Source organism: Canis lupus, chromosome 7, assembly GCF_003254725.2.
Source record: "Canis lupus dingo isolate Sandy chromosome 7, ASM325472v2, whole genome shotgun sequence".
Lineage (NCBI taxonomy): Eukaryota > Metazoa > Chordata > Mammalia > Carnivora > Canidae > Canis > Canis lupus.
In genome coordinates, this window is record NC_064249.1 from 7,974,897 (window position 1) to 8,002,411 (window position 27,515).

At 49.8% G+C, this 27,515-nt stretch overlaps 1 protein-coding gene across 2 annotated transcripts in view; it reads right to left on the reverse strand.

Annotated features, from left to right (window-relative positions):
* LAMB3 (laminin subunit beta 3) overlaps positions 1-26,482 on the reverse strand; it is a 50,659-nt gene extending 24,177 nt beyond the window's left edge. The window contains exons 1-8 of one of the 2 annotated variants that reach the window (XM_049112067.1): positions 25,626-26,482; positions 21,816-21,917; positions 19,834-20,104; positions 18,510-18,942; positions 13,942-14,006; positions 12,985-13,139; positions 1,669-1,783; positions 1,070-1,143 (exon numbers count right to left, since the gene is read on the reverse strand). In XM_049112067.1, the coding sequence (XP_048968024.1) occupies positions 1,070-1,143; positions 1,669-1,783; positions 12,985-13,139; positions 13,942-13,969 (372 nt within the window). In that variant the 5' untranslated portion in view covers positions 13,970-14,006; positions 18,510-18,942; positions 19,834-20,104; positions 21,816-21,917; positions 25,626-26,482. Of the gene's footprint in view, positions 1-1,069; positions 1,144-1,668; positions 1,784-12,984; positions 13,140-13,941; positions 14,007-15,327; positions 16,118-18,509; positions 18,943-19,833; positions 20,105-21,815; positions 21,918-25,625 lie in introns of those variants that run through there. The other variant, XM_049112066.1, reaches the window with a different exon arrangement.
* Positions 26,483-27,515: the final 1,033 nt, after the last annotated feature.

The window sequence follows — 27,515 nt, forward strand, 5'->3', positions numbered from 1 at the left end:
TACCTCCTCACTGTCAGTCCTTTGTCTTCCCAACATATACTAGAGCAGTATGAGAACCATGATTTAGCTCAATTCATCTTTCTATCCATAACATCTGGCCCCAAACCTAACATACAACCAGTGTTCGATATGTGTGTATCAAGAATGATCAAGTAAATGAATGAGTGAGTAATGAACAAGCAATGTGACTAACAATATCCATCCAGATGCATGTTGCCCTTCAAAGTTGTCACCTTTAGAGACTAGGCATTTATTCAAATGATACTGCCATTTCTCAAAATACTTTTGACCTTTTCTTGAGCAGAAAATCTCAGAGCTAACTTTCTGAGTCAAGGAAGAAATTAGATCCTATTGCTTTTTATTCACAGCTCATTTTAACTCCTAAAAATGACATCACCCTTCATGATCATCTAATCTTATTAACCAAGCTTGCTCTTTAAATATTTGACTATTTCTGTAGAAAGAATAAAATCAAATCTCCTCTGAAAAAAAATAAACGACCTGTGACAAATGAACAAAAATATTCCCTCCCAAAGAAGTATCTCAGGAGGCTAGTCTAAAAGCAGAATCCAAAAGTACTCTGAGAAGCAATAGCAGTGAATAAGTACATGGCCCACCAAGAGGGCTACTCCAAAAACCTATCTTTCATAAGGATGGGCCAGTTGTTGGCTGTCTGTTAAACTCAGTCTCATCAGCAAAATTATGAAACATACCAAGAAGACACAAATGTATAATAATTGACCAGGCCCAGTGGAATTGGTACTTGGCAGAGCTGAATTAATTAGATGGATTGAAGATGAGGGATTCAGAGAGAAAGCGGATATATAACCACTGCGTGGCCAGGACAGGGGCCTGGAGGTGCCACCATACTCCCAGGAGTGGGCCTCTGCTGTCACCACAATATAGTCTTAGAGTAAGTGTCGTCTCAGCTTGAAGAAGTGAAGCCCACCTACCATGTGGTGTCCTCACCCCAAGCCTGGCTAGACAAGGACACTATGCTCCCCATAAGCCCAAGCTCACATGGCCCAGGGTCCCCTCTCCTATCTACTACCATCCCCAGGAAGCATACCTTAAAATCCATCAAGATGTCTTGAAGCTGGAACCTCCTATCCAGGTCCAACTGCAGAGAGACGGGGTTTACATCTAGAAGGACAAAAAGTAGAAACATTAGACCAGAGAAATTTTACCTTCCTGCCCTGAGGAAGGCTCTAGACTCTACTAGGTCTGGGAAACACTAACCTCAATCTTCTGATTTCCCTTTTGGAGAGGAATGGTACCAACATGCTTCTCCTTGTATTTCCTACTCATGATCCTATCTGTCCTTGGCCAAATTTCCTTTCCATCACCTCTTGATGACCCTAACACACTGAAGGATTTCAACTTGTCTGTTCTTCAAGCTTCATTCCTTCAACGACCTCATTGTAACCAAGTGGGGTGAAATAAAGGCATCCCTCACTCTTTTTACCCTTTCCTTAACTTCCAGCCAATTCTTCTACCTACAGGGTCTGAGAGACTTCAAATATAGAGGCAGAAGGTCTGTCAACCACGCATGTCCCACCACATAAGAACTGCTTGGGACACTCAAAAGCGTTCCTGGGTACCCTCCAACCACCCTCATCCTTTGGGACCTCCCACAACTTTAGACCCCTGGAGATGGGCAGTGCTTACCATTCTGTGACTGCCACCAGCGCATAGGGCCCGAAGATGAAACCACATTCTCCACTCGGTGACTGTTGTAACTGTGAGGCAACCTAGAGTCACACTTGCAGCATTTCATCTGCCACTGTGGGACAGGGAGATGAGAGAGCCTTGTGGGTGGGGTCCACAGAGGACTTCCCCCCTGCATCCTGAGAGCCTAGAACATTCTCTCTGTGGAAATCCTACCCCCAGGGATCCACTGGTTTCATTAATACTCTTGGAAGGATTGGCCTCTTAAAACAAGGCTATTGGTCATCTTTGAATGTAATTCTTTTGTGTCCCCCCTAACACACAGCTAAGTAGACAGTGAATAGGTGTTATTATTGTCAGGAAAGAGGCGTGAAGTAGCATAAAAACGTTGGTACAGAGCACTGTCTCAAAGAAAAACTTGAGGGTTGCCTGGGTGGCTCAGTCAGTTAAGCATTGGACTCTTGGTGCTGTCTCAGGTCGTGACCTCAGGGTTGTGATATTGAGCCCCATTCAGGCTCCATGCTCAGGGTGGAGTCTGCTTGGGATTCTCTCTCTCCCTCTGCCTCTCCCTTGACCTCTCCCCCAGTTTGCTCTCACTATCAATCAATCAATCAGAAATAAATAAATAAAATCTTTTTTTAAAAAAGATAGAAATTTGAAAAGAGTATCAAGAGCAAACAGAAGAAAAGATGAGGAACTCACTTTAATTTAGTATCGTTTATGTGCTAGGTATAGGTTAGGGAGTTTTATATGTCATCTCACCTAATCCTGGAAGCTCTGGGGGAAAACCAAGTTTCTGAGCATCAGGGAGAGGGGGCATGGCAAAAAAGGACAAGAGAATTTGGGGTTCCTATCCTACCTGTGGTACCTCATTTTCTAGGCTGTTTTCTCCTCTGTAGATTGGGTGGAGGTTGGAATAGAATCATTCACTCAATCATTCAACAAATAGTGTGTACTATGTGCAAGACCCTGCTCTGGGCTCTGAAGTTAGAGTAGTGAACAAAACGAAGACCTTGCCCTCGGGCAGCCAACATTCCAGAAACGCTTGGATAATCTTAAAGGTGTTCCGGCACTGGCATCTGGAACTTGAGAACCTTCCCAGGTTTGGCATTCCCTACCCACAGAGAGAATGCAAGGGTCCCCAATCAAATGGAGCGTTGTACTAGGTGGTCCCAAGGCAGGGATGCATAGGACAGGGAAAGCTGCAGCCCTGGGGCTGAAAGTAAGTGGCCTTGCATGAAGATATGAAGATGGAGGCCAAAGTGGGCAGCCAGAAGGAAACAGCCTCACTGAGGGGCTCCCCTCAAAACCACACCTTCCCTGGCCTGACCATGCCCTGGAGTGAGACAAGAGACAGAACCAAACCCCATGGGCTCCACAGCAGGCAGAGATCACCAAGCAAAAGAACAGGGCCAGAGGACATGGCCTTTGTTCTCTTAGTTTATGTGCACACACATACACACACACACACACACACATCACAAAGACGGCATGACCTTGCCCCAGCTCCCCCATGCAACACAAATAAATTCTGTTTTCTCTGAGTAACCATGGTACCAGACCTTGTGCCCAGCGTAAAGAACACTGTTGGGAGGGCTCCACACTCACCCACGAGTAGAGGCACAATTTGGACAAGAGCCTCACTGGTCTGCTGCTCCTTCAGGGTGGGGGCAACTGTCCAAACACCCCCTGCCTCTGCTTTACCCTGAGGCCTCCACTCACCAGAACCAAGCTTTGGCTTCTCCCAGGCCTTCTAGCTCCTGAACCTCTGCCCTGTCCAGGGAAGGTGATAAGCTGATGTCTTAGAACGGATAGCATCTGCAGAACTGATTAATCTGCGGGTCAGTCCTGAAGGGATTGGGCCACCGCCTGGGGTCATAGAAACTCCTCGCCCAACACCCATCTTCCCACTCCACAGCTGACAAAGCTTGGGGCAGTGCAGAAGCAGAGGGGAGCCAGGAGTCCTGACTCTCAGAGCCTCTTCTTCCCACCCAACCTTCCAGCTCTCACCTCTAAAATAAGAGACTTGTCACCCTTCCTGGTGCTTGGAAGTTTCCTCATCAGCTCTGAAAGTGCTTTATTTTCTTTAAGATTTTATTTACTTATTCATGAGAGGTGCAGAGACAGAGGCAGAGACATAGGCAGAGGGAGAAACAGGCTCCCTATGGAAGCCTGATGTAGGACTCGATCCTGGGACCCCAGGACGCTCAACCACTGAGCCACCCAGGCATCCCTCAAAAGTGCTTTATTAAGCAATAATTTTCTGATACTTAATGTTCAAACAAGGGCTGGCACATGAGCCCTGTAGGGAGCACTCCCTGCCTCCCTCCTGGTCACGGCCCCATCTACTCCTTGCCCTGCCACATTTTTCTTCATAGTACATGTCTCCACTTAAAATACCATGCATTTATTGTCTATTTATTTGCTTATATTATTTGTTTACTGTGAGCCACATATGTACACTCCATGAGGGCTTGTTTTCCTCTTCTCCCAGTGCTTAGAAAAATGCCTCGCACATAGTAGACCCTTAATACTCATTGAATGAAGAGTAAATACCCAATAAATAAATAAATAAATAAATAAATATAATAAATAAGAGTAAATGCTCAATAAGTGCAAGTAAAATAACATTTTTTGAAGATTTTATATACTTATTCATGAGAGACACAGAGAGAGATGCGGAGACATAGGCAGAGGGAGAGGAAGAAGCAGACTCCTGCAGGGAACCTGAGGCGGAACTCGATCCCAGGACCCCGGGATCACAACCTGAGCCGAAGGCAGACGCTCAACCACTGAGCCACCCAGGCGTCCCTCAGTGCTAACATTTTAATTCCCTTCCTGCAGTCAGGCAGTTCAAAAGGAGGAATGGGAAGGGAGGCAATAAAACAGCAATATTATGTGACAGAGAGCCCACCATGGGCCAGGTACTGTACTAGGAGTTTGAATACGAAAACCTATTTAAGCCTCACAACAGCCCTATGTGGTAAAGACTATTAGTCCCATTTTATATATGTGAAAGATGAGGCTCAGAAAGGCTCATGACTTTTCTACTAGTGACTGAGAGCCAATGTCAATGTCAACACCAGCACCAACCCCAGAGAGAGGGTCCCTCACCTCCTCCACCTCCCCCCTCCTCCTCTCCCCCTCTCTCCTTCTCTCTCCCTCCCTCTTGCTTCTGCTAGGAGGCCAGGTGGGTGCACTGACATCACAGGAAGCATGATAAAGGGTGACAGCCTCTGTCTCACTCAAAGGGCTTGGCCTGACCCTGCAGCTGACCATGGGGGAGCCTAAGGTGGAAAAAGCACTTTGGGAAGCAAGCTGGCTCCTCAGGCTGACCCAGCTCAGTTAACACAGAAACTGTAGATGTGTCAGTGGCTGAAATAAATACCTGAGCACTTAAAATAATCCTTTCTGGGCAAGAGAAGCCTTTTGCTGGAATCTGACTCTCCTCCAGGATCCTATTTTGGTCCCTGGCAATGAGCGTGCCCTCTCCCCACTCTGCGCAGCCTCGCGGGGGCAAACTTTTCCACTCCCATCCTCTGTCTGCACTCAGCACATGTCCTGCAGAGAGACAAGGGCCAGCTGCCTTCCGGCCGCCTGTCACCAGAGCTCTCTCCCCAGCGCTGCTGGGACCTGATCCCGGCCTGTTCCCTGGCCAACAGAACGCCAGAAACAAGGCTCTTTCTTTCCTCGGGCCTGGAGCACAGGAGCTAGAACAGCTCAACCTGGAACTGGAAATGACCTTGATGGTCCCAAAGGATGAAATATTATGTAACTATTAAAAAGACTGCTCACAGAAGGTTTTTAATTACTTGGGGGGTGGGGTGTGGACACTGTAAGGTTTTATAGGAGAACAAACGTTGGGCATGAACGTATCTATGTCATGATCTCAAATATATATATTTCAAGGAATAGAAAGTGTTTGGAAGGAAATATCCAATAAATTAGGTGGAACCGTATAAAATTGCTGATATCCAGTCAACCTGACCTACAAAAACGACAACCACATGCAGCTTAAGCTAGTATGTCTGGGTAATAGGATGACAGGGAACGTCTTCCCTTATTTGTTATGCTTTAATCATTTTAACCTTTTGTGCCTTGGATATATATTTGCTTTAGGGGTACATGGGTGGCTCAGTGGTTGAGCGTCTGCCTTCGGCTCAGGTCGTGATCCTGGGGTCCTGGGATGGACTCCCGCATCCGGCTCCCTGCAGGGAGCCTGCTTCCCCCTCTATGTCTCTACCTCTCTCTCGATCTCCCATGAATAAATAAATAAAATCTTTAAAAAATATATTTGCTTTAATATTCAGGAAAATAGACATGTCTATAAAAGAAAACAAACTAAAAAATGTCCAGGGTGTTCAGTATGGGCTTTTTACCCTGCCTGCTGGCCCAGGCCACCCAGTGAGCCCAGGGGGTGCCCCATGCCCACCCCACCTTCCTTCCACGTGTGCAGGGCACTGAAGGAAGATCAGATGCCCTCATGGGCTTAAAACCTACGTGCTGCTTATCATAGAAACATAGCTAAAGGAGGGATTTATTGCAATCCTTGGAGACAAGCTAAGCCAACAGGCTCGGGACAGGTATTTTAAGTAGCTCTGCTTGTCAACCAGCTAGCTGGATGGAGACCTGAAATAGAGCCGCTTACGGCAGAAGCCCACGTGATGACAAGCTGCTAACTTCCTCTTTCCCTGTGGGCCTCAGTTTCTCTTTCTATTTATTCTTGCATGCCCCTCTGAATATGTGTCTAAATGTGTGTGTGCGATTCTCAACACGAGGCTCTTCCCCTCATGGGTGCTACGTGCCTCCATCACTCCCGGAGGTGGAAGCTCTCAGCTGCAGCAGCCCCCCTCCCTGGGGTCAACTGGCCAACGTTCTCCTGGCTGCGCTACCTCAGAGACAAGGCATTATTATCAATTCAGCCTGTCAGGCCTCCAGCCAGTTTGGCTCCTACTTGCTCTCCATCTGGAAAGGCTGGGCCTCTTCCCTTATCCTGGAGCTTTCTAGAAGCTCAGCAGTCTGGCCGGAAGACAAACCCTCCCAGAGAGCTAGGGGGAGGGCAAAGGAGCGAAGCAGGAGCCTGAAGCACAGTGGAAATAGGTGGAAAAGGGAAGGTAAACGCAAATCGAAGCTCTGTGCCTTTGTAGAACATGGAACTGATTCGAGGGGGAAATAGGAGAACAGTCTCTGGTTGTCATGGCCCAGCTCCCTCCCATGAGCGAGCCAGAGGCTGCCTGTGTCTATCTAAGGAGATAGCATCAGGGTCATGGCTGCCAGCCAGCGCTCAAAGAAAAGAAGCCAGGACAAAAAAAAAAAAAATCCAGCTGCCTGCAAGAAAAGCCATTCTCTCCACTTGAGCTTCCTCGTTGGTAATATGCAGGCGTGGAAAAAGATAATGAAATTCCTTCTTGCTCTAACGTGCTATTAGAATTCTCCCCTACTCCAGCTTATCTGCCCAGAAGTTTAAAACACTCCAAATAAGAATGCAAAGGAAGGAAGGGAAGAAAAACAAAAAATAAGACACTAGCCAGATGCTCTACTGTAGAAATACTCCTCTCAGCGAAGTGAGAAGAAGGAGCCCTTTAAGGCCGTCGGTCAGCAAGGCCTCCTTCAGACCCCACTGGGATCCGCAAGCCTCCACTGCTCTCGGTCAGCGTATGTTGCAGGTCAAGGTCAAAAGTCCGGTTCTGCTGTGGTGCTGGGAACCAGACAGTCCCCACCCCCAGTACTGTCAGGCACTTTCAACTTCATCTTCTCTCTTGTCATGAAGTAACACCTTCACCAAAGCCTTAACTCAACACCGCTCTATCACCATCCAAACGAAGCTCAGTAGGCTGACTTTCTGCAGCTGATTAGAGATGATGTGTACCACACACCCAGAAATTACACTGCACCAGGCTCTCTCCTGAGCACTACACATACATTATCTCATTTCACCCTTCCAAAATCTCTGAGGTCAGTATGTTACACTAAATGGTGGGTATACTCATTGACACATAGGAAAGCAAGTCTTAGAGAAGTTAAGAAATGTGTCCGAGCCCATAAAGTCGGGAAGAGATAAAGCAGGGATTTCTGTCTCAGGGTGTCTGCCTCTAAACCTTCTAAACCTTCTAGCTCAGTTCTAATTCAAATGGTCACTTGGCAGCCACTGGTCAGGGCCAGGGTTGGTTGTCAGGATACTCCCTCCTTACTTCCCGGGGAAGGACAGCTTTAGCTCCAGCCTGGACCTCTCTAGAAACAGATATTCCCCCAGACCGGAGTGCAGAGAACTGCTTTGCTTCCCTGGACCTCTGCAGTCTCTGCCAGTGACCATGGTTCCTACAGCCCCTGACGACAAAGAGGCAAAGCAGGTCTGCTAAATGTTGCCCAGAGACTTCTAGGGACCTGGACCCCAATGGGGTGAGAGACGAGGCCAGCAAGGCCTGAGATCACTCGGGTTTGTCCCGGCCTTCCCACTCCATCCTTCCCCTCTCTTCTGTCCTTCTAGCCCCATGAACCATACTCCCCAGCCCATAACCACCAGGACCCAAGAATCTCACATGCCATCAACCCAAGCTTTTTTGCTTCCTTCTGATGGCAGCACTTTCCCTCAGTGTCCCTATCCACATCCTTCTATCCCTCAAAACTTAACCATCCTGGCTTTTACTTTCTTGGAACCCTTTACAAAAGCCACAGCTAATTTCCTGCTAAGCAAACCCTTGCTAAGATATAACGGTTGATGATAGATTGATATGGTACCTTTCCCAAGAGTGCTTGTATTCAAATAGGGAATGCAACAATGCTTCACCCAACAGAGTGAATCCCCAATGGTAGGAGCTTTGGAAGTTTCAGAACTGCTGAGAACTTCTGGGAAATGGGAGGGCAGACATTTTGGTCAGAGGCAGTCTCGAAGTACTCTGTGGGCAGAGGATAAGGAGCTCAGGATCTATATGAATACATCCTCTGCCTACATATTAGCCACGCAAACATCCAGAAAACAGACAGTTGTCAAGCCAAGAAAGGCAGTGCTCACTGGGGTGTGTGCATGTGGATGTGGGTACACTTACATGCAAGTGTGTGTGTGTGTGTGTGTGTGTGTGTGTGTGTGTTGGGGTGGAGGGGATGTCAACTGGCTACTGCTCCTCAGCTTGTTTCCAAGAGATAAAAATGACAGCTGTTTGGTTTACACAGCTAATTAACCTGAGGAATGCACTGTGTTAAACTGTTATTAAGGCAGCTGGGTAATTAAGTTTTCACCCAGAAAGGGAGGGAGTGGGAGATAAATAAAGCATTTAGGGGGAGCAGACACAACATTGGAAGAGACATTGTCAGAAACAGAAATCAGGGCTGGAAAGCTTCCGGGCAAAATGCACTGGTTCCTGGGAAGCCCGAACCAACCCAGAGATGACCGAAGGGTACAGCTCAGCCCCTGCCAGTACCTGCCTGAGAGAGACCATGATGAACCCCCGGGGTCACACACAGCCCCGCCATCGCTGTGAAGCAGCCAGAGATGCGAGAGCTGAGCAAACACAAAGGCCAACTAACCCAATTCCGTCATTTCATAAATGGAGATATGGTGGTCTAGAGAGAACCCATGAGCTGGCAAGGTCACATCCCTAATCTAAGTGTCAGAGCCAGGATCAGAACCAGACAGTCCCCATCCCCAGGCAGGGCGACTTTGCTAACCATGATTCCCTCTGGATTCCCCAACAGTCCACTGCAGACCAGACTGGCAATGGCCACCTTGGAAGCAGAGTGGGCTGGTCCAAGGATGGGTTGATTTCGACAAGTGTGCGAGTGTGTGTCCTAATCAGGGAAGAAATGCTCAGGAGTATGATTCACAGATGGGGCAGCCTCTGCACATAGACACAGATGCTAGGAGGCAAGTGTGTAAGGGAAGAGGGGATGGAACTTTCAGTGTCTTGTAGACACTAGCCCCATGGTCACTTTGCTCATTCCCTTATACAGTCCTCACAATGACTCCTGGGACTAGGTGCTGTTGGTACTCTCATTTTTCAAATGAGGAACTGATGTTTGGGGAAAGCACAGAAGGGAATAAGGATAAGGGGGCAACACGGAAATGCCTTGAGCTTTAGGGAACAGTGAGTCTACCTGGGGGTTAGTTAGGGACTAAAGGAAGGACACCAAGGAGACGGGGCCATTTTGGTAAAGAACAGCCTGGGCCCAAGCTTGGATAGTTAGAGGGCAGTGAAGGCAGACAGGCCTAGGAAGGGCAAAGTTGAGGGTGGGGTACCCAAAGACTCAGTTGGCCAAGTCCGATATCCATTGTAAGGGTTGCAATACGGACCCCAAAACCACAGAAGCAAGCCCTTGAGGCTGATAGGATTTAGCCACTGAGATCAAATGAGGCAGAGGACGTAGCATGCCAACACGCAAAGACTGGCCCACAAAAAAGGAGCCACACTCTGAGATCGGGAGCTGGGAGAGACAATTTTGGAACTGGAAGGAGTCCCCACACTCCTGTAACTCCATCCCACTGAGTCCTCCCGGGGTTGAGAGCAGGGGAATGCACAGTGCTGAATGTCCAAGAGCCATAAATCTCTAAGGCACTTGCATTCACGCTACATCAGTGAAGCAGGCAGCAGGTGCTGGGTGAGGTTATGCTTGGCTCAGGGCTCGCCATGTCCCGGAAATAGAACGGAGGCACTAACCAGAAGCTTCGACTTAAGGAAAGTATATATATACGGGGGCAGGAGCTGGTAGGAAAGGAGTGAGGGGGAGAAGGGAGAGGGGTAGACACCAGGAATAGAGCTCCGCATCATGCCTCATCTCCAGCTGGGGCTGCCCAGTACCCACCCACCCCCATCTCTAAACTACTCAGAAAACTCAACACTTGTGTGTTTCCAGCAGAAGTTTGGGGCCCCAGCACACACCCAAACCCTCCCGACAGCACACGGAGGTCACAAGCGCCACCACATGAAGCGCTGTGAAAATTAATTGAGATAATTTTTATAAAACTCTGAGCATGATGTCTGGGACACACAACATGTGCCTAATAAAGTATAGGTGCTAAACATATCATTTGATAATAGAATACATTAAACTTAAAACTGAAATTGGAAATCAGCAGAGTTAAAATATTGATTTCAAATCTTCATCACAGTGCCACCACTGTGCCCAGTGAGGATTCGGGATACATCTGTGCAGAGCCCTGGAAGTGACTCCGTGCCTTTAGTGTATGTCTTCACTGCTGTCAACCAATAGCCGCTAGGAGGTTAGCAGGTAAGGGAGAGAAAAGGGGAAATGGAACAGGGAGAGGTGGAAGGTAGGGGGACAGAAGCTGGCTCTCGGCAGTCAGCTCCTTCCCAAAGAAACTTGGGGCCAGGAGCAGACCTAAAGACCCTTTCATCTAACGCTCACTCATGGAAGAGGAAGTTAAGTCCTAGGGCTAACAGCTTGCCCAAGATCACACCACAAGTTAGTGGTGGTAGCCCTGGGGCTACACACCGTCTTCGAGATGCGGTAACCTCTACTCTTGAAAAGAGGTTCATGGCTTTATTCCCCCTTGTAGAAAGGGGGAAAAAAAGCCAATGCATCTCAGCTTTCACAGCTGCAAAATAGCTGAGATTTATCCATCCCCAGGGTTGCAAAAGTCTAGACTTCTCTTTTGCAAGCACCGTTTTTGTTCTCAAAAGAGCAGGGAAGGGAGTTGGCACCCTGGGGCATCTGAGAGAGGCAGAGGGCAGGCCAAGGTGAAGCCAAAACCCCAAGGCTTTGGGGACAGAGGCTTTCCGGCAGGGGCTCTGTGCTTCTTCCTGCTTTCCCTCCTAGAAGGCAGGGCAGCTCCAGGAAGGAAGTCAGCAGAAGTCTCCCTAAAATTTTTAGACATGGCTCAGTGGCACAAGATTTTGAGGGCATGTAGGAAGGGGGCAGCTAAAACCATTCCATTGGCCAGAAAGCCTAATGGTGCCAGGTCCCCTGATGCTCATGGAGAAATCTGGGCCCACAGGGAGTACTTGCCTTATGCTGGCCATCTTACCCAATACTGTCAAACTGGCTTTCCCACATCCAACTGGGTGAGATGAAGAAACTACAGCCAACTCTGTTCAGCACCTCCAAAACCACTACCCAGTACCATCTGCCATTAAAGGTCACCAAAAGAACACTGGAGACTTGAAGGGCAAGGGCCCTAGCGGCAGTATCAGATGCCACCTCCATCATCCCAAGGACAAGGACAGTCTGGAAAGAGGACATCACAGAGAACTCAAGTCTCCTTTATGACAATCTCTCTCACTTGCCTTCTCTCTGTATTTCTCTCTTTCTCCTTTTTCTGAAGAGACTAGAGACTCAGTGAAAACTACTCCCTCATACATTCCTTTGTCCAAACCTTTGGTTTCAGGGTAGAAAAAATGGCCAAATGAGACATGCAACCAGGAAACAAGAAAACACTAGGTGATTTCAACTTTGGTAAATACGGGGCACCGAGAATGACCTACCTCACTGAAGAGAAAAGAAAAGAAAGCCAACAAAGGTCCAGAAGCATGTAGAAGAAAAAGCACAACAGCTCTTTGAAAAACTCAAGTGCCTAAACAGGGAATGTTAATTGACATAGGTCAGTGTGTCTGAGTTTCTGGATTGTTCAGTTTGTGTTCTTACTGATCAGCTGAGTCGCTGAACCCCCTTGCTGGCCTCATCACTTCTTGGCCTATCTCGCTGATTTAGATCTTCTAAGAGCAGTTTGTGTGGTTCCCGCTTTGTCTGAGGGGACCACTGGGGCTGAGGGGTAGGTAAGTTGGCTCTTCATGCACGGCACTTGCAAAACATAGAAGGTAAACTCCAGCCTATGAGCATATATTCTCCCGTTAGCTCTGTCCACACTCATATCCCAACACCGGCCAGAGAGACGGTGGCAAACGAGTGACCTGGGCACAACTAACTCAGTTCATCCCGTGGCAGGAACACAACCCAGTGCACACATCCCACCACCTGTGCTCCATCAGCCTTGACTTCGCCTACCCCAGACAATGCGTTAGACCCCCCATTCTAAAGGATCAATATTCATCTGATTCCATTCCCAAGACTTGAAAAACTGGCCTCCCCATGCCCGAAGACTGAGGACAGACTCCAGCTTTATCAAGCAGAATGGAGAAGAGAGCCAGTCAGCTAATTCTGAGTACGTCTTCTCTTGCCCAGTGAAGGAGAAAAGTCTTCAGAGGCAGAGATCTGGCCTTAGGCTTTTCTTGCACTGTCCACAGCTCATGGGGCTGTGGCCATCCCAAATACACTCTAGGCATTCTGGGAGCAAATGGCAGCCTCACCCAACCCCACCCCACCTCGTCTTCTCCGGTCTTGGAGGCCGCACTGGTGGGGGCCTACCTCGCCATACTGGGTGCAGTAGGTCTCAGGCTTGGTCAATCCACAGGTGGATGAAGCTCGGAGAAACCGGGTCCTCCCAATGAGCAGGTCCCCAACAGGCGGATAGCAGGCCCCACGGGAGCAGGCTTGCTGGGCACATAGGAAGCTGGGCCAGACTGAAATCACAGGGGTGCTTGGAAATTACCTACAGAGAGGAGGCCAGGCCACCCCAGTATTCCCCCAGGGGAGCAAAAGTCAACAAGACTAGACCCTTTCCCTCACGGGTGCTCCCACTCGGTGGTGGGCCTAAGGATTGGAATCCCGATGCCGTTAGGTTAAAAAGCTGATTTCGTGTTCTGTAACCCATAACTTAGCAAGGAAAGGAGGAGAAATGCTGGCAACCAGAAACCCTGGATGATCTTGAAATGTGGCATCCATATGTGGCTTTTAGAGTCAAGTCGCAGGCACATGCTCGGCCACCAGGACACACTCTTCAACTCCTTCACTTGCAGCCTGGCCCCTGTCAGCAGCCAGAGCAGGACCAACTGCTCACCATTTGTGCCACACTGGGAGATACCTGCATTCTTTCTGGTCCTTTATCTGCAAAGGGGACCCAGTCACAGTCTGGGACTGCCCGGCTACAATCCGCTGTATAATCAAGCTATGATGGCTCTGGAACCAGCCAGAGAGTAAAAGGCTGGGGAATTAGCTGTGCAGGTCTCTCCTGGGAACCACGAGACACCCTCGGTAGGAATAAGAAGACACTTGGGAGCCTCTCAAGAGGGGCAGAGAATAATCTTTCCCAAAGGCTCAAAGAAGCCAGGCAACCCCCCATGGGTGCCCCAGTAGACAAGTGTTCCAAACTGAAGGACTACAGGGTGACAGATGATGCTCACACTTTGGTACACTAACTTCCTACCCATGGTAGTCACCTCCCTGCGCTATAACAGGGCCTGGAGGATGGGAAGGGACACTCACCAAGGCACAGGAGGAGGAGTGGCCTCATCTTCAGCCAGTGGGGGAATCCCCTTAGAGGACCTCACCTGGGACAGAGCAAAGCAGCCTGGATAAAACAATACAAACTCTAGGACACACTAGCCCCCTTTACCTGCACTCTTGACCTAGGATACTTCTAGGCAGCAGGCACTTTTGCAGCCAAAAGCTTGGAAAATGCCAGAGCCTTGGACCCGTGTCCCAGCTGTCCTATGACTCACAGTGTACCGTGGGAAATGTCCATCCCCACCTCAGACTTCATCTTCACCCTCTGAGATGGAAGGGAAAGAGCGTTAGCCCCTCCCGGCCCAGAAAGTCGTAAGGACAGTTGGGCAGCAGAAAGGGGCTGAACCCTTTGGAGGACAGGAGCTCTAGGGACACCCGAGGCATTGTTGCTGCCCTTAGAAACAGAAGGGGCCTTTTTCAGGGCTCGGCCCAGCCAACAGGCACAAAGATAAGTGGGTCAAAGCGGCCAAGGGCCTGGAGGCGAGGCCTCTCTGCCACTGGTATGGTCTCTGATATCTCCCAGCCACCTTGAGGGTGAAGCTGTCGTGGCCACAACTCTGGGCTAAGCAGGTACCTGGGATATGATGGGCAAGCGAGGTGAGCCCGGCAAAATTTAAAAAGTGAGTGAGGATTTCACCTGAACTGGAAGCAACTCCAAATGTCTCCCATTGTGGCCCCGGGCCGTGCAGGAGGGAAGCCCCAGAGCAGGGATTCTGGAGGCTGAGTCCCTCCAGGAGGTAGGCAGGCCTACCCTGCGGAGGCATGCCCCAGCCCTGTTCGCACAGTGCCCAACTCTGCCTCCAATGACAGCCACAAACTCCTCTGGCGGGGGTGGAAGCAGGAGGGGGATGGCAAGGCAGGAGCAGAGGGGGACCCTCCAAGTTTACATACCCTTAAGTTACATACCCTAATCCTTCAAAATCATGCCTTCCAATCCCCTCCCAGAAGAGTCAGGGGCCCCGGGAAGAGACAGGTTCCACAGGAGGTGGAACAGCTAATGTGAGGTTGCACAGCTAATCATGGCCTGAGAGGGAAAGCCACTTTCTGGTTGTCATCCAGTGCTGTCTCTGCCCCTCCCCCCCGCCCCTGGGCCAGAATCCCCCACAACGAGGCAACCAAGTGGCCCTTGGAAGAGCTCGAGCTGGGCCAGCCCACACTTTTCTACTTCTCTTTGTGCTCAGCCCCAACCTGAGGCTGCTTTCTTATAAGTCACTGAGACACACTTATCAGATGGGAAAAGCAACATTTAACCTGCCTCTGGAGGCGCGCTCACCTGCTCAGGTGTGCAGCCAGGCCCCAGCCGCCCCGGGAGACACACACAGCCCTTCCCCGGGCCCGGTGGCCAGGTGAAGGCAGGTAACATACCTTGTCCCGTGCTGTTGCTCTTCTTTCTCCAGACGACCTCTGAGAGCACCCCTTGAATGCGGGGTCTCCTCGCCTGGCTCCCAGTTTTTAAAGGACGGCCTCACCTCTGGAGACTCCCTGGCTGGGCGTCGCCCACTGCAGGGCGGCTCTCAGGAATCCGGCGGCTGGCACGCCCATTGGCAGGCACCGCACCCCCCACCCTCAACCCCAGGACAGGACTGGGCAAGTGCCTTGGTCTCAGAGGCCTCACAGCAAGCTCATCAGTCGCCACCTGCCTGTGGGTGCTTGTGGGGATGGGGATGCAGGGCACCCCTGCAAACAGAAAGCACCCTGCGGTGGGCAAACGTCAGGGACTCCCGGGGAGCAGGGAAGGGCCCTCACATCTGTGCTAGGCACTGCACTTAGCCCTTCCCCAAGGCCTACGGGAGTCAGCTTCCTCCGCTGTCCTGGACGGCCCTGGACAGAAGACCAGGTGGAGGATATAGGGTATTGTTGCCCAGACCTGTCGCTAAGCTGCAAGGTGAAAAGACCCAAACATCCAAGACCCTGGAAAGCACCAGGATCCTCCTGAGGGAAAACTAAGAAAATGGAAAACCCCTGTTTTGGGGGGTGGGAGGGGCAAGGGAATCTGCTGGAGTTGTAGGTTCTTTGGGAAAGGGTCAGATCCCAACTCACGCAAGGGAAGCTTAAGAAGAATCAACAGGAATGAACTCTAAATGCCCCCCCTCCGGTTCCATCTGCAGGTTGGCAAGGAGCCCGAGGACAGGTAACTACCTGTGAGTCACTGCCCCCGGTTCAGTAAGGGCTGGCCTCCCAGCCCCTCCCTCCCTGGGCAGGAATGCCAGCCTGTAGGGCCCGAAAACAGACCTGAAGCATAACTAGCCCAGCTTCCCCTGCCCGCCCCCCACCCGCACACCAGGCCTGAGAACACAGCTTCCTTTGTGGGGCTCTGGGTGTGCTCCTACCTCAGGGCCACTGGACGTGCCAGTCACAGGCCTAGCCCCGGGGGCCGGTCTCAGAGGACACTTGGCCCCCAGGTGAGGGTCGGGGGGCTTTCAGAGAGATGTGGAAGGTCTCCCAGTCCAAGCTAGGCCCTCCCGCACTCGCATCGCTCTGGAACACCACTGCCTCAAAGTTTCTATGGAAAGGACACTCTTACTACCCGGCCCAGGCTACCAGGGGCTCCTAAGCAGGAAGTTCTCTACAGTTTGAGGGTTACGTCCAAGAAACTGCTTTGAGAACCCTTCAGGGGAAAATATAGGATTTTTGTGGATTAAGCTGGGCATTTCTAATCCTTAGATTTCTAACCCTAAACTAAGTTTAGATGGGCAGGGGAAGTACTGCAATTAGCAAATGGGCATGACGTTGTTTACACGCATAACAGTTACTCCAGTAACTGGGAGCCTCTAGACTCCGGTAAGAATTCCAGCAAAATGTGGCTTAACTGGGCAAGCCAGAGTCAGTACCAGCAGCTTCCCTTCATGGGCCAGCCTGTGCAACAAGAACCCCGAGAGTCACCCCCCCCCCCACTGTCATTGTGTCTTCCAGAGAAAGATCACTGGTGACACCCCCCACCCCCACCCCAGGGTTTTGAGCCCTCCTGCCTGGTCCGTTTGTCTCCACCTCTCCAGCTCCCTGAGCTCAAGGTTTCCAGGAAGCTGCTACCCTCCTGGAACAGCCTCATCCTCTGCCCACCACCAGGAAAGAGGATGTGACAAAGAACTCATTAATAGTTAACCAGAAGAAGGAGCAGGTGTCGCAATCCCAGATCCTCAGACGAGGCAGGGGGGCTGGGGTGTGGTGGGCGGAGCACTGAGTGACTGGGGCTCTTCAAATCCCCCTCCTTCTCCTCTCTTAGGAGGCCAGGAGCCCAGGTAAATAAGCCTTCGGTGTCTCAGACTTCACAGGCTGGGGCAAGTCCCAGCAGTGGTTTGGCCTCGCAGAGGAAAATGGTAATTGCTCTGTTTGGGCCCCCCACACCCTCTGGGCCAAGTCCAGGACATCTGTTCTGCAAACCCCAAGGGCAGCGCAGGCAGCCTCACTCCTCAGGGACACTGAGCACACCCCGGGGTGGGGATCTAGACCCACCCCCTCCCACCCCCCCCACCCCACCCCCCCCCCCCGTCTCCCCCCAACCCCCACCAGGATGGCCAGGGCCCAGACACAGGCTTTGAACTTCAGAACCTCATTTATTCAGGGACCAGAAGCCTAAAACAGAGCCAGAGGCAGGGTTAGGACCTGGCCAGGGCTAAAGGGCAGTTGGGGGCATCTCTACAGTGCCCCAGTGTCCCTCTGAGTGTCCTCGCTTGCCCCGCTTCCCAGCATACTGCTCGGGAGCCCTCAGCCTCAGCAGCAGCAGCAGCAGCAGCACCACCAGCCCTGGTTCATCAGGACCCACGCTCAGGGAAGCGGCTAGGCGCCGGATCCTTGACTCCTGCTTCTCTTGCACCCACATCACGCTACCAGGAAATGCTCTAGTTCCCCTTCCAAAGGCAGCTCCCACCCTCTGGGCCTGAGCCTCTCTCCCCAAACTTCTGCAATAGCCTCCAGCCTTCTGCAGCACGCCCCACGCCCCAGGCCGTGTCACTCCCCCAGCAGAAGCCTGCGCTAGCTCCCCGTTAGGGTCAGGGCCAAAGCCAAACCCCTAAAGTCTGTGAGGCCCTGCATGATCCCAACACCCCCATTACTTCTCTGTCTCTGCCCCTCACTCCTTCCACTGCAGGTGCAGGGCCTCCTTGCCGCCCTGCCTCCAAATCTCCAGGCTGCTGCTGGCCTGGGCCTCTGGCCCCAGGGGCTCTCTCGGTCCCCTGGGCATCTGGGTGACCTCTTTCCAGGCTTCATTCAAACGCTTTCTCAATCATTCCAACCACCCTGTTTAAAATGACAACCGGGATGCCTGGGTGGCTCAGCGGTTGGATCTGCCTTTGGCCCAGGGGGTGATCCCACAGTCCCGGGATCAGGCTCCCTGCATGGAGCCTGCTTCTCCCTCCTTCTCTCTCTCTCTCTCTCTCTGCGTGTGTCTCTCATGAATAAATAAATAAAATCTTAAAAAAAAAAAAAAACTTCCCTGCCCAATGCCACTCCCAATTCCACTTACCCTACCTTATGGTAGGCTGGGTCATTTTATTGTCGTTGTTATTGTTTGCAACACTTACCGCCTTTAAATCAACTACAGAACTTACCTATTTATCATGTTTATTGTTCTGACTCCTCGCAGCGGAATGTAATGTAAAAGAAAGAGGAGATTTCTGCCCATTTCGTTCACTACTATTTTCCGAGTGCCTGGAAATAGTGCTTGGCACACAGCAGGTGCTCACTCTTGGTATAATGAGCAGGTTCACACTGAGGTGTCAACGACTGATTTAAGGAGCCCCCACGCACTGTGGGTATATCTCTATTCTCAAAGGGGACGGCCTGGGCTTCTGGTCACCAGAACGGATGGCTGAGAGTGGAGATTCCTGCTGCAGTCAGCCGCAGAGAGGGGGCCACCCGGCCTCAGATTACAGAAATGTCACCGTGTTGATGTAGGCAGTATCCCGGGCCCTCCGCAGTCATCCCTGGCAATGCCTGACAGGGTGCGGGGGTGGCCTCAGCAGCTCCAGGCTCCTTATCCATCTGTCGGGGAGACCAGCCAAGATCTGATCAATGAGAGATCAAGGGACAGAGAACAAGGAAAGGGGAGAAACGTTTCCGGAGGATAAGAGAGCCTGGCCCAGGCTGTGCTGAATCGCAGGGGTCGGAGGAAGGGGCACCAGGTGACTAAGGCCCAGGCACCACCTGAACATGGTGAGTCACGTCTGAGTCCTCGTCTGTGGGACGAGCTAGGCTCCAGGAACGTCCCTGCGGCTTTGCCGCCACCTGACTCAAGCTGGCGTGGCCCTCCACACCTGCACAACAGCTCAGCCGCCCAGACGTCGGTCACTCTTCCATGCTCCTCTCCCAAAACCAGAGAGAGGGAATCTGCTCTGACCCTGGGCACAGACAGGAGCCCAGCCTCAGGCAGAGGCCAGCAGGACAGGAGGCTGGGCTGTGTGCACGGGGTGACTGCATTCCATGTCCCTCTCCTCCCCGCACCCTCCCCTCCTCAACCTGAATGTCTGCCCACTAGACCATGGTACCCGGTAGCGTGGGCCTGGGGTCTGGGAGAAATCAGGCAGTCAGCCTAACTGAACTACAGCTACCATTTTACCAAGTGCTCAGGGAGTGCCAGGCCCCGTCCTAAACCCTTTATATGTACTAACTCACTTAACACTCACTGCCTCTCTGTGGGGGGCAGACAGTTATCCTCACTTTGCAGATGAAGAACAGGAGGCATATAAATATATGACTTGCTTCCAACTAGGAAGTGGTTGGTTGAGCCCAGACCAGTTTGCTCCAGGACTCCTCACTTCACTTAGATTCTAACATTGCCTCAAGTCCCTTTCTTTCCCTTGGATCATCTTTGACTAGAATCCACCAGACGGTGAACTAACTCCATGCCTCCCAAACCTAATCAAGGCCCGATACCTGAAAATGCCTCTTGGAGCTCTCTTGCTCCAGCTCTTGGAGGACTGACTGGTGTTAGCTGAGGACTCCTGGGAAGACATTGATTCTGTAGGAACATCCAGAAGAGGCACCACTGGGTGCCTTCTTGTTTGTTTTTCAGATGGACAGCCTCTGTTGTGTGGGCAGACATGGGGGGGGGTGGCCTCCAAAGGCCCCACCTCAGAGCCTCAGGTACATGCAGGCAGGGTTTCCTTGGCATCTGACAGGATGTGGCTCTCAGGACGGAAGCACCCTATAAGGAATGGAAACAGAAGGTAGCCGGACAAACATCACGGTGACCTAACAAGATTAAACAAAGTGTCTCCAACAGGATGACACAACTTCCGCCTTACCACGGGAAGGGGGAGTCTCCTACCCTGGGGTCAGGCTCCCGGGTCACCTCCGAAGCCTCAGCTCCTTCTGTTCTACCTCCCAGGGCACACCCCCAAATGCCCCACCCCTGCCCTCCTGAGGGGTGCAGCCCAGTGTAGCCGGCAGCTTGCTGGAGCAGGACACTGGCCCATGGCTGGTCCCTTGTAGGCTGGCTTCCCAGAGAAGAGGGAAGAATGTGTGGACATTTTTACCACCTTTACTGTCCCCCCCAGATTCCTGACCTTCCTCCAGCAGACACGCCAGCTCAGGATCATGCACCCTCCTCCACCCCAACCACCTCTACCTCTGCCCTCGGGGCATTAGAGTCTCAAGACCTAAGTCCAACCTCTGTGACCTTTGGCCACAGAGACACCATGTCAAGCTGGCCATGCGGCCATGGCACAGCCTGAGAGGAGGAGGGATGTATGCCTCAAGGGGGCAACATGCAGCCACATGGCAGGTCAGAAGCATCTGGGGAGACACTGAGGAATGGCTGGGAGGGACATGGGTATTTGCATCAGATCTGCCTCCCGAGCTAGCAGAGGGCTGCCAAACAGGACTTTACCATTCTAAATAAGATCCTTGGGACGCCTGGGAGGTTCAGAGGTTAAGCATCTGCCTTTGGCTCAGGTCGTGATCCCGGGGTCCCGGGATCAAGTCCCACATTGGGCTCCCTGCATGGAGCCTGCTTCTCCCTCTGCCTGTGTCTCTGCCTCAATCTCTCTCTGTGTGTCTCTCATGAATAAATACATAAAATATTTTTAAAAAAAAGATCCCTGAAAGGGCCAGTAGAACAACAAACTAAATATCCAAATGTTCAAATTCACATTTGTTGACTGAGTATGGGGAAGTGAGCACCTTGTGGTTTGAGGGGGAAGGGAATACAGATGTTTCTGGCTGCATGCCTGGAATCAACCTCACCTAAGGGTTTTTAATCAGCATCTCCCTGCAGTACTTGTGGTCACTTCGGGTCCACGTATGGACATGAATATCTAGGAAATCCTAGACCCAGCTCCAGCTCTGCTACTCAATAAAAGTGGAAACTAGGGCAAGCCCCTCGATGAGTCTCATTTTCATCATTTATAAATAAAGGTGTTGGATTTTATTGGTTCTTAACCACGGCTGTCCCTTAGAATAACTTGCAGAACTTACAAAATCATATACTTAAGCCAGGCCCCACTCAAAGATTTAATTGGCTTACAGAGCGGCTGGGACATCCAATGTTTTTAAATCTCCTCCGAAGTCCCCTCCAGAATGCTCTGCTGTCCATCTCGGACAGACATCTCGTTCGGACCTCCGAGCGAGAGGTAACGGCAAAAGTCTTGGTCCTGCACCCACCAGATGCATGCCTTTGGACAACCACAGCTACTTGCCTCCAGTGGGAATATTAGCCATCTAATTCACGGATCCTTGTAAAGATTCCAAGAAACAATGCAAATGTCTGGCCTGGCTAGTTGTGTCCTCTGTAAAGTGTATCTATACTCACGTATGCATCACATGCAAGTGTCAAGGCCTCTGATCAGCAAAATCTGCAGTTGTTCTTATCAAAACACAAATATCACTCCCATCCAGATATTTCATAGCTCACTTACCAGGTAGTGAGCCATCCATGGAGGCCCCAGGTCCCAACCTGAGAAGACTTTGTGCAATCCACTCTATTCCTTAGGGGCTGCAAACTCCTCAGAAGCCATGACCTGGAAGAGAAGGGGTGAGGGGACACTCTGGAGGCCAACAAAGCTAAGTTCCCAAGAGCAGGGCAATGCTTCCAGCATTCCTGGACAGGGAAGGACACGGGATAGAGTGTGGGGAGTGTTTAAAATAGAGGACAGAGGGCAGAGGAACAGGTGTAAGCAAAATAAACCTATTGTTTTATGGCCATCAAGATCTAGTAAAACCAGAGTCCAACACCTGATAAAAATAGGAGTCTAAAAAAAATAAATAAATAAAAAATAAATAGGAGTCTAAGTAAATCTGGACAGAAGTTTTGTTCTTAACTCAGAGCGACTTGTCCAGCAAGTCTGTCCAGCAAGTCTGAGGGCTCTAGATAAAAGGCACCTTCTTTTCCTGGGGCCTTGGCTAACACAGATTAACATCCAGTCAATATCTTAGCAGACAAGGTGATGAGTCTTTACCCAATCTCATTCCTTCCCCCTGAAAACATGAGTCAAAACTGACCCTCTTCTGATCTGAAATATTGATAAGACATTTAATACTGATGAAGAGGGAGGTGTTTATGGGATACTGTTAAATTGGGGGGGGGGATTAGGAAAAAAATGTGCATAAAAGCCACTTAACTGTAGAGAAAACTAATACTCAGAGAGAAGACAGGGAGAAAATACCCACCACACGAACATTTCCTGTCTCTATTTCTCTGCGTGCCCTTGTCTTCCATAACGAGCATATTTTGCTAGATAATCAGTAAACCTAAAGCTAAAAGTGTCAGGGGAAGGATGGTAATTTTTGTTCCTCTACAAGTTATTAATCCATCCTCTCTCTGCTCCCTTCTGTGCCCTGAACCCCTTCCACTATACCCACAGACTGCCAGGGAGTTCACTAAAAGTTATCTAGATCATCATCGATTTTGTAAGATGCGGTTTCCCCTTCTTAAGAAATACTGCTCTTTGGAGCTATTAGATGTCTTATGTCAAGAAATCCCTTTGCATAGTTCCTCAATGAATGTGTTTACTAATAAATGCGTAAGGAAGGACAGACTAACAGAGAGGGAGGGCAGAGAAAGCACTAAGTAACCAGCAGCACCTTATCCTCCTGCTCGTATGTCTTAGGGCAAATCAAAAGAAAGATCAGTTAGGGCAAATCAGTTCTCATTTATCTATATTTTGAGGGGAAGGAGGAAGGGAGGATAACCAAAATTCCCACCCTCACCCAAATTTGCCTCTCCCGTGCAGTTCTCCCAGAATAACACACCTAATTCTAAACTTCCCCCTTGCTCACTCAGAAATCTGCATACCCAGCAGCTCCGGGTATCCAAGTATAAACACACATTTGTGTTCCTAACTGTGATGTTGCATCTCTATCTGATATGTGTGCACTGTCCTCAGTAATCCTGGTAGCCTGGGGTTGATTCCAGGCATGAAGCCAGCTACATCCATATCCCTATCCCCTTCCCTCTCAAACCACAAGGTGCTCACTTCCCCATATTAGTCAACAAAAGCCAACTGGAACATTTGAATATTTAGTTCATAGTTCTCCTGGCCCTTTCAGGGATCTTATTTAGAATGGTAAAGCCCTGTCTGGCAGTAGCTAGCACTGTCAGATAAAATACAGAGGACCCAGTTAAATTTGAATCTCAGATAAACAAGAGATACCTTGTTAGTATAAGGAGACCCCAAAGATCACGTGAGGCAACTTATACTAAAATAGGATCCCTTGTTTATCTGAAATTCCAATGTTACTGGGCTTCTCCTATTTTTATTTGCTAAATCTGTTAACCTTACTTGTAGTAGGTTGTTCATCCATCCCCATGACTTCCAGGCTTTTCTTAACCTGCTCACCTTCCTCTAGAAGTACCCACACCTGTCAACAATTCTCCTAAAATATGATGCTTAGAGGTGAACATGGTGGGGGGAGGTGGAGTCCTGGTGTCCAATGTCTTACATCACGGTGGCATTTTCTGGGCAGGGTCCCTTGATCAAAGACCACTCCAGGTGAAAGACCAAGAGCCAAACAACAGTACAGAGACGGGCCGACCTGCATCATCTGGAGACTCTGTGCATGTTTCCCTGGACATGAGAGGTTGTACTTACTCCCTTGGTTAAGTATTACTCCAGAAAGAAACATCTATTTCCCTGATAGAACAGAAGGGAACAAAATATTGTTCTGCTCTTGCTAAGTATGACGAACCATTCTAAACACCACATCTACAGTATCTCATTATGCAGCCCTATAAGATAGTCCTTTGAAAGAGATATTATATCCCTTTTTTATAGCCTCAGCATTATTAGCTAGCTAGACAAGCTTACAAGGTGTTACGGACTGAATATGTGCCCCCCAGACTCATAGGCTGAAACCCTAACCCCAGTGTGATGGTATGAGGAGATGGAGGGCCTTTGAGAAGTTATTAGGTTTAGATGAGCTCATGTGGGTAGAGTCACCATAACGGGATTAGCGCCTTTATAAGAAGAGGAAGAGGGCCGCCCAGGTGGCTCAGCCGTTCAGAGCCACCTTCGGCCCAGGGCATGATTCTGGAGACCTGGGATCGAGTCCTGTGTCGGGCTCCCTGCATGGAGCCTGCTTCTCCCTCTGCCTGTGTCTCTGCCTCTCTCTCTCTCTCTCTCTCTCTCTCTGTATCTCATGAATAAATAAATAAAATCTTAAAAAAAAAAAAAAAGAAGAAGAAGAAGAAGAAGAGGAAGAGACACCAGGGCTCTGCCTCCACAGAGAACAAGGAGCCACCTGTCTGAAGCCAGGAAGCCAGCTCTCACCAGCACCTTGAACTTGGCCTCCGAGCCTCCTAGAACCACGAGAAATAAGTGCCTATTGCTTAAGCCACCCAATCCATGGTATTTTATTAGGGTACCCCAAGGTGAGGAAGACACAGAACTAGTGTTTGAGTCAGGTTATGCTGCAGTCATTAACTAACCGCAAAATCTCAGCAGCTAAACAAACAAACATTCATTTGTCGCTCTTGCAAACTAAGATGAGAGACAAGGGTGAGGGGAGAGGTGATTTCTGCCATCCTGTAGTCACACCAACAAGGACACGTGGCCTTAATGGTCATGAGGGCAAGGATAGAGGAGCACGGAGACACCCTGTCATGTTCCACGCTTCAGCTCTAAAGTGACAAGTCATTCGGCTTACCCCCTATTGGCCAGAGCTCTTCAGAGGGGGCCTAACTGATCTCCCAAAGTGCCCAGAAGAGGAAAAGGCAGTAGAACTTGGTGAATACACAGCATCTACTACAACTGGTAGATGGTGAAACCAGAATCCACCAGCAGATCTTTAAGCTTCCAAAAATCCATTCTCTTTCCATTATAATATCTGGTCCTCCCAAGATTAAGGGAATCTGTTTCTCATGAAAAGGGAAAGTCACATGGGACAGTTTGTAGACGATGACAAGGAAAGTAATAGAAAAAAGGGCCTTGTGAATATTTTACATTTGCAAAACCTGAAGCATCACAAGCTTGCCCCCTTGGAAAACCTTAGGAACACAGACCATGAGATCTCTGCAAGTTGTACCTAGCGGGTAAATATCTATGAGACAGGCAGGTTGCTCCAGTTTCTAAGACAAAAACCAATTGGGTGTGGGGATGAATCTTCACAGAGAAGGTTCTGGTATATTGTAGGGTGACCAACCACTGTAGATTTCCAGGATTCTCCTTGTTTTAGCTTTGAAAGTTCCACGTCTCAGAACACCGTTTCATCCCAGACAAACGCTTGCTCACCTGGTGGTGCATCAATACTACTTCTCGCAGATGAGGTTTGACCGTGTCCCCTCAGGCGGCTCAGTAAACTCTGCATGAATAAACTCTGTGCAGTGCTCTGCGGGAGTGAAGTTGGCTCTGGGTCCTAGAAAAACCTGAATGGAAATTGCACATGAGGAAAGGACCCTCCCACAGGAAAGAACTCAGGAAGCCCCTATATGAATATTGGCCATCTTATCAAAGTAGTCCTCTTCGAGGATTTGGGGAAAGCAAGTAGGATGCCAGGACAACTTCTGTTCTGGAGACTCCCCTCCTGCTGCTGAAGCCTGAAGTGCAGGAGGCTTTCCCAGCCAAATCACACCAACGACCCATACTGAGCTTATAGATATATTAACACCTCTATCTGTTTCAAGTCAAATACTGTTAAAACAGGCTGTCCCCATCTTGAATTCATGCTCGTCTTAAGAGGTGCGTGTTCACACACACACATACACACACAGATGCACACACATGCCATTGCACTTTTTCCCAAGGTACATTTCATCCTGTTAGCATTGGCCTCGTGCTTCATTTGCTGAGTTGGATTTGGCATGCACTTTGACCTGTATGCTTTCCATCATCTCCAGATTAAAACCCTAAATCCACAGCCAGGCTAGGCTCTCAGGGTCCTGTTGAAAAAGCTGCACATCTGACCCTATCTCACACAGCCCCCCTTCATACAGTGCTCCGATCCAGCCATTCCATTCCCTTGACCACACTTAGGCTCAATTCATCCAGCTCTGCCTGTCTACACTGCTGTCTACACCTCTTGTGTACTTAGATGAATTCTAAATCCAAGACTCAGATCAGGTTCCTGGATCGGTGACTTCTCTGCTATTCACTGAAATTGCAGTTCACCCAAATTGCAGCAGCAGACCTGAGACAATTCAAGAAACAATGAGTTCTGTTCTGTTTGCAAATCGCTTCTATGTCATATTTACATATTTATGGCTATTCAACTTTTAGTTATTTTGTGATTTGTCCCCAGGCTTGGATTGTAAACTCCTTGAGAGCAGAAACCACCCTTGGTCACTCTTTTTATCCCCTAATGAATACATAGCCCTCTGTTTGCACATAGCAGGTGCTCAATAAATAAATATTGGCTTATTAGTACGGATCCATGGGGCAAGGGAAAACCCTATCAAAAAGGGTTGAAAAATATGCCATGAATATGACTGCATAACTCCCTTTCAAGACAACAGAAAGAGAAAATCACCCAGAAAAATCAATATTTTTTTTTTCTCCTGAGAACTGGAACCTGGGAAAATTCATGGTGAGTTGATCCACTGATCAACAGACTCTCAAGGTTAGGCTTCCTTTTCCATCCACCGTGGCTGGTACATAGGGACAGAGAGGCCAGGGATTAAAATGTCAGTATTTCTGTTTTGGGGCACTGAAATACTTCTGTGGTCAGGCCATGGACCTAGGCACTCAAGGTGTACAAGGCCCAGCTTTTAGAACTTGCAGAGTGATGAAAGGAATAAAGTGGCTCCAGGGGAAAGGAGGGCACAAATGGAAAGAGGGTCTTAGTTCACAAGGCCTCCTAAACATTTTTTTAATTAATTAATTTATTCTTGAGACACACAGAGAGAGGCAGAGACACAGGCAGAGGGAGAAGCAGGCTCGCTGTAAGGAGCCTGATGCGGGACTCAATCCCAGGACCCCGGGATCACGCCTTGCACCAAAGGCAGATGCTCAACCACTGAGCCACCCAGGCAACCCCTCCTAAACATTTTTTTAAAGGATTTTATTTATTTATTCATGAGAGACACACACACACAGAGAGAGAGAGAGAGAGAGGCAGAGACACAGGCAGAGGGAGAAGCAGGCTTCATGCAGGGAGGCCGAGGCAGGACTCGATCCCGGGTCTCC